This window comes from Syngnathus acus, chromosome 2, assembly GCF_901709675.1.
Source record: "Syngnathus acus chromosome 2, fSynAcu1.2, whole genome shotgun sequence".
Classification (NCBI taxonomy): domain Eukaryota; kingdom Metazoa; phylum Chordata; class Actinopteri; order Syngnathiformes; family Syngnathidae; genus Syngnathus; species Syngnathus acus.
In genome coordinates, this window is record NC_051088.1 from 1,724,307 (window position 1) to 1,738,858 (window position 14,552).

The 14,552-nt window shown below is 46.0% G+C and overlaps 1 protein-coding gene and 1 non-coding gene across 4 annotated transcripts in view; one reads left to right on the plus strand and one right to left on the minus strand.

Annotated features, from left to right (window-relative positions):
- lama5 (laminin, alpha 5) overlaps positions 1–14,552 on the minus strand; it is a 380,553-nt gene that overhangs the window by 270,690 nt on the left and 95,311 nt on the right. For all 3 annotated transcript variants that reach the window (XM_037245878.1, XM_037245877.1, XM_037245876.1), the window contains exons 5-6: positions 10,119–10,289; positions 3,133–3,230 (exon numbers count right to left, since the gene is read on the minus strand). In XM_037245878.1, the coding sequence (XP_037101773.1) occupies positions 3,133–3,230; positions 10,119–10,289 (269 nt within the window). The remainder of the gene's footprint in view (positions 1–3,132; positions 3,231–10,118; positions 10,290–14,552) is intronic.
- Positions 11,085–11,157, plus strand: trnak-uuu. The gene has a single exon. It is a non-coding gene; the product is annotated as a tRNA-Lys (tRNA).

Genomic DNA, 14,552 nt, shown 5'->3' on the forward strand with positions numbered 1-14,552 from the left:
CACCAAAGCCAATGCCCTTTCCCAGGTGTCCCAGGAGTACAAAGTGCCTCAGGAGGGATCCAGGCCCATTCTCCCAACCTCCGTGGAGGTTGCTGCCCTCACTTGGAACATTGAGGGTAAAGGGAGCTACCCAGGATCAACCAGGCCCCAGAACTTGTCCTCCCGACTGCCTCTTTTTCCCGGAGCAATTAAGGTCCCAGGTGCTCCAATGGGAGCATTTCTCCCATTTCGCCTGCCATCCTCATGAAAGCCTGCAACGTCTGTAGCCGGAATAAGACTTAAAGTCGGCCCCCTGCTGGATTACTCCAGCCCCTGCCTTTCCTGCAGTGACCATAAACTTCATTTCCTGACTTCGCTCATCCAATGGGGACACCATCATCCTCACGATTTTCGACGTTTCAGTAAAATAGCCCACTTGGTCCCTCTGCCCAAATGGCCTTCTGCCAAGCAAACAGCCCAGGAGGTATTGGAACAGGTGTTCCGATAGCATGGGCTGCCGAGGGACATCATTTCGGACCAAGGGCCAAAGTTTGCACCCGCATTTGGCTGGGAGTTATGTTGCCTCCTGGGGGCCACCGCAAGTCTCACATTGGGCTCCCATCCCCATGCTAACGGGCAGTCAGAATGGCTTAACCAAAAGTTGGGCAAGGGCCTTTGCTGCACAGCTTCGGGTAGCCTGCAGTTGTGTGCCCAGCAACTGCCCTGGGCGGCGTATGCCCACAACTCCCTTCTGAGCTCTGCCTGTCACCCTTCCACTGTGTGGCCAGCTACCAACCAGAGTTTCAGCCCTACCTAGCGGGTTGGACAGGAGGTGTGGCTCTCGGCCAGGGACCTGACCCTCCGGGTGAAATCGCGGAAGCTGGTGCTCCGATTTGTTGTGCTGATGTCCGGCTCCGACTTCCCAGTTCCATGAGGGTCTACCCCACTTTCTACTTCTCTAAAGTAAAGCCGAGAGCCCCCGCGAGACCTACCGCTCTGCCTCCGTCCCATTCCATGGGGGAGGCCCAGTCTACACAGTCCGCAGCCTGCTCCATTTACAGCGGAGAGGCAGGGGTCTCTAGTATCTAATGGACTGGGAGCCGTATAGCCTCGATGAACAGCCGTTGATCCCAGCTGAAAGGATCATGGACCCGGCTCTCATTGTGGAGTTTTACCGTCTCCATACTGACAAGACCGTCGCCCGCAGGGGGCTGCAAAGGAATCCCTGTCGCACTCCAGCGTGGCCGCCTTGCCTTCCACTAGACCCGGTGTGCCCACCTGCTTCTGTGTCAGACTACGTGTCTGCCTCCCCGTCTGCGTCCACCCTCGGCCCTGACCTGGCCCTGTGCCGTTGTCTAGCGCCCCGCCCCCTCTGAGGACAAGGTGATGTGGGTGGAGCAGCACGACATTGACGCTATGGAGAGCGACGCTGAGCGTGGTTATTTTGCATAATTTTTGTATCAAATATCACCATTATTTTTTATTTGAAGTAGTTTAGCTGTTAGCTATTCTTTCACTGCATTTTGCTGATGTTTTGATGACATGGTACAGTTTCACAACCAGTTTGACGTATGGAAGTAATTTATAAAAAAATTTAAAAAAATCAATTTTATTATTTTTTCTTGCATTAACATATGGCAGGGGTGTCCAAACTTTTTGCAAAGCGGGCCAGATTTGGTTAGATGAAAATGTATAGGGGCTGACCATTCACACCGACATTCCTCGAACATTACCATTGTAAATGAACTTGTAAATATGTAACTATATCCTTTGCTGTCTGCAGACAGGTTGATATTGCAAATGAGAATCTGTTGTCAATTGCACTACCAGAAAACTTAGATTAAAATAATAATAAATTAAATACAAATGAACCATTTTATTTAAGTTTAATGATTTTTTTATTCGATGTATTAAGTTTCTTTTATTATTGTTATTGTTGTATTAATAAGAAGGGTTGTTGTTTGTGACTGCAGTAAACAGGCCAGGTCAGATTTTTAATCCAAGTTAAATCATTCTCCATTTTATCTTTTTTATTTAAACTTCAGACACAACAAATTACTTCATAATCACAAAATAATAATCCATAGTCTTTTTGTTGTTTCCGATCACTGTGAGTGGGCGGCGCGGACGCATAGTAGTATGTAGAGTTAGCACGAAGTAGACAGCTCTCACCAGTAGTTTTTTGTTTTGCCTTTCCCTGTGGAGCGTCACTTGCAGCGTCTCTGATTTTAGCGTCGCCTTAGTCCTTGGTGTGTGGACATTTGAATGAGGAAGTGTCTGTGTCACTGATTATCTTGCAAACGAACACTTGTGTGCGCGTGAACTGGGAAGGGACGGAGGAGACACGCTCCCAACCGATCATGAGCGCTGGCTCATGTGCGCGTTCCCGTTAGGACGAGTTTCATTTCTGTGGCTCCTTCTGGGGTGCGCAGGTCCCCGCGACAGTGCCAGCGGGCCACTTCTTATTGATTTTATGACCCAATGCTTCGGGCCAGTTTAAATTTAGACGCGGGCCAAATGCGGCCGGACCTTGGACATGCCTGACATACGGGTACCAACAAATGCGTCCGTGTATGTATTAGACATGGATGGGTACCAATATAAATGGTAAATGGGCAGCTAACATTTAAAGCTCCTGTGGAGGTGCAGCTTACAAATTTAATGGCAATTTGTTTTAACCGGAAATTCCTTTGAATCACTTCATACGACATTCCTTTACCTCATATATTGTCTTTGCTCCTCTCGCGACACACGCACACGCACACGCACAAACACGATCTCACACACGTGAACACAACCTTTGCTAATGCACATGCATGTGTTGTTGCTGGCAAAATGGAGGCAGGCCTCTAAAGTGAAACTAAATGTTTGTGCTGCTTCCCAGAGAACATAGTAGACAGGCAAGTAGACAAACAGACAGAGTGAGTGTGTCGGGGGGGTGGCGGGGGCATGCAAAAAGTGTGTGTGCGCGAGTGTGTGTGTGTGCATGTGTGTGTGTGTGTGTGTGCGTGTGTGTGGTGCGTGCGTGCATGTGTGTGTGTGCGTGTATGTCAGAGAGCGTGTGCACAAAGTGTGTGTGAAACAAAGGCTTCCCCTCTAAAAAGGTTTGCCCAGAGTTCAGGTCTGTTAGCATTTTGTGCTTTGTGCGCTTACTTGTAAGGACCGTTGAGGTCTTGAGCACTGCATGCTTCAGCGTGTCCGTTACACACACAGCGTCCACCGATGCTGATGTCTTTGATACTGTAGTAATACTGCACAAACACACACGCCTCACCAGGTGAGAAACAACAATTCATTCCAGCAACAGCAACAGTAACATAGGAACATACAAGGCACAGGTGCATACAAGTTGGAGCCAATAGTGAGTAGACAGGCTTTACGCAATCAAGGTTTTTGGGGGTCAATCAGCGAACAGTGGTCAGGTTTAGGGAGTGAAAGATGCTCAATCACAGATTTAATCAAAAGATGGAGCAATATAGACCATATAGTATGAACATCTCCAGTCATTCAGGTGGCTGAGGCTTGTATCAGAAGCTGGCTGTGTTGATCAAGTCTCAGTGCCTAGAAACCCCAATGATTATTTAGTCCTATTTTGTTTGTCCACTTTTTACCTGGCATAGTATTATTATTATAGGACATGGTCAGCACATTCTCAAAGCCATTTGGCATCAGTGTAGCTGTACAGATTTGGCCCTGTGTGCGCAAACTATAGACTTTATATGGAATCTGTAGCGGGAATAGTTCAACTACCGTTCGGTACGTATGACAAGAGTATGTCTATTATCATTTTTTTAGCAAAGGTTTGTTACATAACTCTGTAAATAGCTGCGCTGTTTTCATGTTCAAACAACATGGCTGCCTGCTGATTGCCCCCCAAGTGAGGAGTTCCAGGCATGCCCCAACGGCAGGAGGTGCCGGGATCCTGTTCGTGGACTTCAGCTCGGCGTTCAACACCATCGCTCCTGACATCCTCCAACAGAAGCTCATCCAGCTTGCGGTGCCTGCCCCCACCTGTCAGTGGATCACCAGCTTCCTGACCAACAGGAGACAGCGTGTGAGGCTGGGGGGCATCACATCTGACACCCGGACCACCAATACTGGAGCCCCTCAGGGGTGCGTCCTCTCCCCACTGCTCTTCTCTCTCTACACCAATGATTTCTCCTCAGATGACTCTCCTGTGAAGCTCCTGAAGTATGCAGACGACACCACTCTCATCGGACTGATCCAGGACGGTGATGAGACTGCGTACAGACAGGAGGTGGAGCGGCTGGTCCACTGGTGCAACCAAAACCATCTGGAGCTGAACCCGCTCAAGACCGTGGAGATGACAGTGGATTTCAGGCGAGACCCTTCACCACTTTTACCCCTCACTATCCGCAGTAATACTATTCTCTCCACAGACACCTTCAAGTTCCTGGGAACCACAATCTCTCGGGACCTGAAATGGACCGGCCACATAGACTCTGTCCGGAAGAAGGCCCAGCAGAGGCTGTACTTCCTGAGACAGCTCAAGAAGTTCAACCTGCCGCGAGAGCTTCTGAAGACCTTCTACACTGCCATCATCCAGTCTGTCCTCTGCACCTCCATCACTGTCTGGTTTGGATCAGCCTCCAAACAAGACAAGCACAGACTGCAACGGACAATCAGGACTGCAGAAAAGATCATTGGAATCAACCTCCCTTCTATCCAAGACTTGTACCTGTCCAGGACCAGGAAACGTGCAAGGAACATCTCTACAGACCCTTCTCACCCAGGTTGCAGTCTGTTTGAACTACTCCCCTCCGGACGGCGTTATAGAGCTCGGTACGCCAAAACCAGCAGACACCGAGACAGCTTCTTCCCCCAGGCTGTTGCTCTGATGAACTCACACCACTCATAGAGTCTCAGAGGCATTACTGTGCAATAACATCCTGCTCTTCACACCTTTTGAATTTGTCTACACTGTTTTTGCCATTATTCACATGTCCTGAGTGTTGTTAGTCACCTATATGTTGAACAGAGGGTGTGTTTTACCGAAGTCAAATTCCTTGTTTGGCACGCTCAAACATGGCGAATAAAAACTCTTGAATCTTGAATCTTGAATGACCCAGGACCTGCTAGAGAGGCAATAACTCCCAATTGAGCTGGAAGAAGTAGCTGGGTAGCTATACTGGGGAAATCTTGAGGTGTTCCCAGGATTCCCTGGGTTGTCACCAGGTTATCCTCCTGGTGGGATGAACCCGGAAAATCTTATCATAGAAGCATCCAGGAGACATCCTAACCAGATCTCAGTCACCTAATCTGACTTCTCTTGATGCAAATGAGCAGCGGCTCAACTCTGTCACTCCCAAATGACCAAGCTTCTTAATATATCTCTAAGGGAAAGCCCGAGCATCGTGCAGAGGAAACTCCTTTCGACCACTTGTATCCGGTATATCGTTCTTTGGGTCATTACTCACACCTTGTGACCAGAGGTGAAAGTGGTAATGTAAATCGACCGGTAAATCGAGAGCTTCGCCTTTCATCTTGGCTCCTTTTTAACCACAACAGACCAATACATTTGTCGCATCACTGCACATGCTACACTGATTCACCTGTTGATTGTGTGCTTCATCCTCCCCCTTCTCACCCCAAGATACTTAAATTCCTCTACTTGGCGCAGAATCTCATTCCCGAGCTAGAGATGGCACTATTTTCCAAGTGAGCACCATAGTCTCATATTTGGAGGTGCTAATTTTCACTCACTGGTATTGACAAAAACAACAACAAAAAACCGTAAATATGTGAATCTACGGGTGCTGGATCGTGAGTATGTGAGCCTCCATTGTAACTGTGTTAGTTAGCTTAGCTATTAAGTTCGTGTTTAAGTACCGTATTTTCCGCCCTAAAAGGCGCACCGGATTATAAGGCGCACCTTCAATGAACGGCCCATTTTAAAACTTTGTCCATATATAAGGCGCACCGGATTATAAGGCGCATAAAATAGAAGCTATACTGCAACAAACTGAGGTTGACTAGGGTTGCGGTATGCATCCACTAGCCAATAACCAACGAGCCCTCTGTAAACAATCGCGTTTCTCAAACGATCTCCTATAAAATGATCGGAACTGACTAAAGTTCGATCTAACGCATTGGTACTACTTACCTATGTTTCCCTTCCATATCGATCCGTAGATTTACTCGAAACATTAACAGAGCAGCCTATTTTCACATGAAATAGCCTGGTACGTATAGCAGCTATCGTCATAGCATTAGCCATCCGCAAAGTCCCACGAGCCTCAGCTCGCAATCTCCCATGAGCCTCAGCAAAGTGTAAACAATCGCGTTTCTCAAACGATCTCCTATAAAATGATCGGAAGTGACTAAAGTTTGATCTAACGCATTGGTACTACTTACCTATGTTTCCCTTCCATATCGATCCGTAGATTTACTCGAAACATTAACAGAGCAGCCTATTTTCACATGAAATAGCCTGGTACGTATAGCAGCTATCGTCATAGTATTAGCCATCCGCAAAGTCCCACGAGCCTCAGCTCGCAATCTCCCATGAGCCTCAGCAAAGTGTAAACAATCGCGTTTCTCAAACGATCTCCTATAAAATGATCGGAACTGACTAAAGTTCGATCTAACACATTGGTACTGCTTACCTATGTTTCCCTTCCATATCAATCCGTAAATTTACTCGAAACATTAACGGAGCAGCCTATTTTGAAATGAAATAGCCTCGCGGGTACAACAGCTATTCGGTGACGCCCCCTGACTACAGTTACCGTAATGTTGGGAAGCGATGCGACCTTGTAATTTACTAGTCGTACTAAAACGTACTGAAACATTTTGGCAGAGCACTGTGTACAACCAATATGGATCAACAAATTCATCAATTGATCCATATATAAGGCGCACTGGACTATAAGGCGCACTGTCGGCTTTTGAGAAAATTTTAGGTTTTTAGGTGCGCCTTTTAGGGCGGAAAATACGGTAGTTGGTAAATTCGGGGTACAATAAACTAGAAGGTTTTAAGAGGTTACCAGTGTTGCGATGGTGATTGGCAGGTAATGTGTGATTGGATGGGATTTGAAGCAGTAAAGGCTTGAAAAAGGGACAAGCGTGACGCACGGACACTGTGAGCGGAGTATCTCTGTCTCCCGAGCGGCGAGAGAGGAGGAAGTGGACAAGCGTGCGAGGTGTGTGACTTGACGGTGTGATGGTCGTTGAGACTGCAAGACGGAGCAGCGCATCTTCTCATCGGCTGCCATTGTGACTGAGCAGCTCCACACTCACCGCTAAGATGGGGAAGGACCTAGAAAATTTGTTGACACTTCACACTCCGGACGGTAAACCGCACTCATTGGAGCATCCCCCTTGCGGTCAAATAGAAAAACTCTTTGCATTGCTTCGTGGAACGTCCGTACATTGTTGGACCTGGTTGTAACTCCTGATAGAACCCACCAGAGGACAGCACTTGAGCTCACAAGATACGACATGGAGAGGATCTGACAGGAGTTGGTGCTGGGTATACTTTTTCTGAAAAGGGGTCCCTGTGGGCACTGAGGGCATTTGCCATGGAGTTCACCTCACTGTGAAGTCCCAAATATTGCAACACTTACCGGAATGCCATCGGCATCAATTAAAGGCTGATTACATGGTGCATTCACCTGGCAAAGGAATGGTTCGCCACACTCATCAGTGCTTACGCACCAACTGTGAATGCAAAGTACAAGATCAAGGAGGATTTCTACAGAGCTCTAGACACCGTCCTGTAGAAAACACCGGTTACGGACAAGCTCATAGTCATGGGAAATGTTAGTGCTATGGTGGGCATGCAGTGTTGTACCTGAACGTGCTCAATGAAAGAAAGTTGGACGAACGTGAACTGACCGTAGCGCATTTTTGCATTGTGAACGTTTTTGTGTTTATTCTGGGGCCAATGAACGGTTTTTAAAGGGCAGTTTATTTTTGTTTCAGAGTGTCAGGTTTTCTCCTTAGACTTCAAATCTAATCTGAAAATTAAAACCCCGCTAGGCATACTGCAAACAAGGATTGATTAATAACATCACTAACGTCTTCCAGATGAAGAATACATTTAAGACCACCTGCCAGCACCCGCGCTCGAAACACTGGCATATCCTGGACTATGCGATTGTCTGTCAAAAGGACAAACGGGATGGCCTCACCACCCGTGTCATGCGCAGAGCTGAATGTTGGACTGATCACCTCATGGTCAGATTCAAACTCCTCATGAGCAGTCAACTCTGTGGTCCAAGGGATGCTCCCAACAAAAATATCTGCAGCACTGAACAGTTCCACCACCAAAGCCAACCATCAGCAGCCTCCTTCCTGAAAACCTCAATAAGATCCCAGAAATCAGATGACTGGCCAGCTCTGCACCAGGCTATTCATAGTGCTGCCTCTGAGGCACTTGGCCAGTCAAGGAAATGCCACCAGTATTGATTTAACTGCAACTCAACTGAGATCAAATTGACTTGACAACAATGCCACCAAAACACTTTACAGCCCAAAGAAGCAAGTGATTGCTTCAGTCCGGTCAGCTGACAGCTCTACACTCGAAGCACCGCCATGAGATACTTGCCCACAGGACAAATCATTTCTGTCTTTTGAATCACACTAACCCTGCTGACCCAGACATTTTGGACAATTCCCAGACCTGAGACCAATTATGCAGCTTGACATCCCACCAGCTTATTTTGAAAAAGGTTGTTGCCCCACACATCGTCCACACCTCCAGATCATCATCAAAACATCTGGGAACATGCGACCGTAACGTGGGATGCTAATGTTATCGACAAGCAGAAAGGGGACAGAGCAGCCTGCAAGAACAGCCGGGGAATCACCCTTCTTTCGACCGCAGGAAAAGTTCTGGTGAAATTATGATCAACAGGCTGATTAATTACATCTCTGAAACTGTGTTTCCAGAAATTCCTCAGTGTAGCTTCCGGAAGACTAGATCTACCATAGACATGATCTTAGTCTTAAGGCAGCTAATGGTGAAGAGCAGAGAACACCACAAGGACCTTTACATAGCCTTCATCGACCTCAGCAAAGCCTTTGATGCCATCACACCCTGAGTGGCTCTGGAAACACCTCTCCAAACTTGGGGTACCAACCAATTTTCTCTGAATCCCCCAGCAGCTACATGGTGGGATGCAAGCCAGTATACTCACAATAGAACTCCAGTCAGAGCTCTTCAATGTGAATGTTGGGGTGAAGCAAGGCTGCGTCTTGACTCCAGTGCTCTTTAACATCCTCCTCACTGCCATTACATGCCTTTTCCACTGTGGTATGTGATGTGAAGATGGTATCCAGGTGGAGTACCACCTCTTCAACATTCAACATTCCAGGACCACACAGACATGTGAACTTCAATCCGCTGATGACTGCGCTGTGTTAGCTCACACCCCAGACTGTATGCAGCCCTCCCTCAACATCATTTCCGGTCTGTACCAATCTATTGGTCCTCAGGTCTACATTTAAAAAACTGAGGTCATGTCAGAACTCACTTTAAATGGTATACGTATATTTAATTCTAAATTTGAAAAACATTATTGAACACAGCTACCTGATGAAACAGTACAAACTGTGGTGTTTATAAGCTACAGAGAGGTTTTCACATTTTTTGAGAACAGATTTAATTTTTTTATACTAAGGAGTGGTTTATATACTTTTTGAGAACAGATTTAAGTTGTTATACTAAAGCGTGGCTTTACTGGTAATTATTTCCACCTTATTATTTATTTGTGTTAATCTATTTGTTTTTGCGAATTAAATAAGGACATTTCTGCTTGAAAGTTAAAATCTCTCTGGGTCTTTTTCATAAAAAAATAAATAAATAAAAAAAAAAACTGTAAAATGTAATTGGTTGGAAACTTATTGAAGTGCACCTGCGTGGTATCCATCTGATACGTCATACTCGTTGTTCTAAAGCGGTACCGTGGGTGTTACATGAGCAAAGTGGTATCATCAATAGTTGACGCACTATGAAACACCTTTTTGTCGACAAGATACTTTGATTTGGAATTTGTGTGACTGCTGCAATGTGTTTGACTGAACAAGTGTGACGTTAAATGAGAGGGACCATAAAGTGAGCATGCAGATGCCTAGGTTAGTTTCCTGCGCTTGCCGCTAATGACTGATGTCCCTACCCGGCGTGTGACAGTTGGATCTCGCAAGGCTTTCCCCATCAAATGGCCGAGGAGCGTATTGGTGCGCAGGAAACGCAGGCGGATGTTCGTAGCTTTGGTGAAATCACGGAGCACAGGGGAGTAGGAGAAGTTCTTCGCTCCCGGACGCCCGTTCACCAGTGACACTACAATCTGTGAAGTGAATAATAAAAAAAATTAATAAAAGAAACTATAGGGAAAATAAATATGCACTAAAATACAAAATTTAAAACATGTTATCTTTAACAACAATTACCATTCAAATACATTGCTATTATGTTGGATTAATGGATTAATAATGCTATGCCAAGTTGCTAATGCCATGTTTAACATGCCATCCATCCATTCTCAACAACACCTATTTTGCTCAGGGTGATGGGAGGCACTGGAACCTATCCCAGCTCACTATGGGTGAAAGGCGGACCACAGTGATCCCTCGCCACTTCGCGCTTCACCTATTGCGACCTGGGTGCGTTGCGGGTTTTTATGAAAACAAATACTGCGGATATATTTGGTGCATCGCGGCTTTTTGCAGCGTCACTTGGAGTGCGGGGCTTTGTCTGCCCATATGACGTTACAGCACACTATTGGCCGGTTGAGAAGACGAGACCAATGGGAACATGTTGATCTGTATCATTGCCGCTGATTGGCTTACAGCTGTAAGAGCAGTTCTAACCACACTTTATATCAGCCTCCCACTACGTATTCACTCTTCCACTTTGTTTGCATCAGCAGAATCAGCAGCATTTCTGATATGCACTTTCTTATGTCACGAACGAGGCAGGATAGCCAAATGCAACACGGGTTTACACAAACATTAAAGGAGACAAGGAGGGATGGAATGCTGGCAGAGCAGGACAACAAGGCAAGCTGACGAGCCGATCAGCGAGCGTTGTGCGTCATCAAAGCAGACGGGCATAGCAAGTTCTTTCAAGCTTTTTCAAGGTGTCCCTGATGGTCAAGTGGTTAAGATGCGGAGCTTTTACCGCCCGTGGCCTGGGTTTGATTCCCAGTCAGGGAACCATATGTCTTTGATATGCGGCGATACTCAATGCAGGGTGAGTTCAGTCCTAAATAGAGATGTGAAGCAGTTTGGAAAGAAGTTCACGTTAGAACTATTGTAATTTGGCAAAGAATATTGCTTTTGAATAAAAACCAATAACCATCCCCCTCAGTTGCACAAGCACTCCTCTTTACTGTTCACAAGCACAATCACAAGTCATCTTCATTCATAAGCACATCAGTCTTTCCTTGTTAAAACACAGCAGCAAAATGTGTTCCGTCAACTTTTCGTGTCTTAATAGACATTGATGGTATTTATTTACATATTGAAACACAATATTCCACCTCATCCAATGTTACACATGAATGCACATACAGAGAGACATTTTATTCATTTTGATCAGGCTACATGAAGCAAAATATAAAGGTGAATGTAATTCTCATTGATGGAATAAATTACTCCTTTTGACCAGCAGGTGGGTTTGTGTGCACACGAAGCCTTGAGAAATGAACCTTTTTGCAAACCGTTTGGTGGGAAAGCCTCAAACACCAATGAAGCCTCATGTGCCCATCACTACTCAACAGCGAATCAGGAAACAGGCATTGAGCTACACTGTGTATCACGCAAACGGGAAGCAGGTGGCATTGCAGAACCAAGTGGCAGTGTATTGAGGCAGATGAACCACTGCACACTGACAGGCTTCCGGGGTTTAAATACATGCCCTAATCAGCCAGTAACAAGGGCACAGGTGGCAGCGATCAGCACTGATTCGCGTGTGCAGCTCCGTATTGGATATGTGCTGGTCCGGGGGGCGCGTCAGCTGGCCAGCACAGAGAGAATAGAGTGGAGCCATGACACGTTTACACTTTAAAATGTTTAATAAGTGTTTAAAAATACAATAAAGTGTTTAAAACTAAAATTATAAGAGTCTTGTGCGGGCCGAGAGCAGAGCGGAGCCGTGATATGTTTACACTTTAAAATGTTTGAAAAGTTTTTCAAAATACAATAAAGTGTTTAAAAATAAAATTATAGAAGTCTTGTGCGGATGCTCTCGCGCTGGGCCGCAGGGGCGCGTCAGCCAGCCAGCACAGCAAGAGCAAAGCGGAGCCATGACACGTTTACACTTTAAAATGTTTATCAAAGTGTTTGAATATACAATAAAGTGTTTAAAAATACATTAAAGTGTGTAAAGATAAAATTATAAAAGTCTTGTGTGAATGCCCTCGTGCTGGTCTGTGGGTGTGCGTCAGCCAGCCAGCACGACGAGAGCAGAGTGGAGCAGTGACACGTTTATGGTAGTTTTTTGGTGACTTTTTATTAGTGAAGCCCTAAAGAATGTTTCTAAAAGTCAGTTTAACTTTAAAAAGTTTTTAAAAGTGTTTTAAAATACAATAAAGTGTCTAATAATACAGTAAAGTGTTTAAAGCTGTGACACGTTTATGGTAGTTTTTTTGTGACTTTGTATCAGTGAAGCCCTATAGAATGTTTCTAAAAGTCAGTTTAACTTTAAAATATTTAAAAAGTGTTTAAAAATACAATAAAGTGTCTCATAATATAGTAAAGTGTTTAAAAATAAAATTATAAAAGTCTTGCGCAGATATCGTAAAAATATTGACCCTACATCACCTATCTTGGAACCAATTATCAGCAATAAACGAGGGATCACTGTACACCCTGAACTGGTCATGTTTGACAATGCCAGTATGATTTATATTTTTTAATAAATGTTTTAAAAAGTGGCGGCACAGTGAGGCACTGCTTAGCACGTGTGCCTCACAGTTCTGAGGTGCAGGGTTTAATCCCGACTCTGGCCTTCCTGTGCGGTTTGCACGTTCACTCTTGCATGTCCTGCGTGGGTTTCTTACGAGTCCTCTCTTTTCCTCATATTCCAAAAACGTGCATGATAGGCTGATTGACCGCTCCAAAATTGTCCGCAGACGTGAGTGTGAACGGTTGTTTGTCTGTGTGCCCTGCGATTGGCTGGCGACCAGTTCAGGGTGTACCCCGCCTACCGCCCTAAGACAGCTGGAATAGGCTACAGCGGGCCTGCAACCCTAGGAGGATGAGCGGTTCAGGAAATCAATGTTTTTAAAAAGTGAAAAAATAATTACAGATTTAAAAAAGATAATAATTAGACTCCATTAGACTCATGTCGGATCGTCTGGATTTCTTCCTGTCAGTTTTGCTAGCTGTTCCCGCTCACTGGCTACTGTCCAAACTGATTCCCGTTGCCGACCTTGCCTGCCTGCCTGTTTGATCGACCTGTTCATGAACTCCGCCTGGCCTGACCTATTGCCTGCTCCTGACCACAAGTCAGCCTTGCTCCTTGCCTGCCTGCTTGAGCAACTACGAACTCTGTCTGGCCTGACCACCCGCCTGTCCGCAACCATGTATTGCCTCGGCTGTCGGACACGGCGACACCTGCTTGCCTGTCTGCCTGCTCTTATCCTTTAAGCTTTCAGTCGAGCCCCGGCACCTGTCTGTCATCCGCTGCTGCAACGCCGCTTCCTCGCTACACCTGCTCTGCCAGCGTTTCAGTCTCCCACTTCTCCTTTCTCCTTATCCAACGAACAAAAATCATACTGGACATGGCTGTCCTGCCCTGTTCGTTACAGGGGCACACGAAAAAGGAAAAAAAAGCTGATGATGAAAAGAGATGAGTTGGTGGTAAGTGCTGTATCTGTTATGTAGGTAGTGCTTCCAGGCTTCCATTAAACAGCAGACCTGCTAACAAGTTGAGACAAAACAACATACTGTAAGTCTGTTAAAATTTGCTTTCAAAGAACAGTTACATTATATGCCATTATTAGCCTTCTTTCAAGAATTTATTTATAAAAATTATCAAATCTTAAATCGAAAGCTTAAGTGTGAAATAAACTTAACCAACCATATTTTAACGGCTAAGTCTAGTCTTGCAGAGGCCGCGCCCGCACTTCAGATCCGCGAGGAGGAAGTGCGCCAGATGTTCCGGAGACAAAAGACCAGGAAGGCACCGGGCCCAGACGGCGTGTCACCTTCCTGCTTGAAAGTCTGCGCTGAGCAGCTGGCGCCCACCTTTGCACGGATCTTCAACCATTCTCTGGAGCTGTGTGAGGTGCCCTCGTGCTTCAAGAGCTCCACCATTGTTCCAGTGGCCAAGAAGCCCGCCATCACAGGTTTGAATGACTATAGACCTGTCGCACTGACATCTGTGGTCATGAAATCTTTCGAGAGGTTAGTGCTGAACCACCTGAAGGATGTCACGGGCCCCCTGCTTGACCCCCTCCAGTTTGCCTACCGGGCAAACAGGTCAGTGGATGATGCGGTCAACATGGGACTGCACTACATCCTGCACCACCTGGACACCCCAGGAACGTACGCCAGGATCCTGTTCGTGGACTTCAGCTCGGCGTTCAACACCATCGCTCCTGACA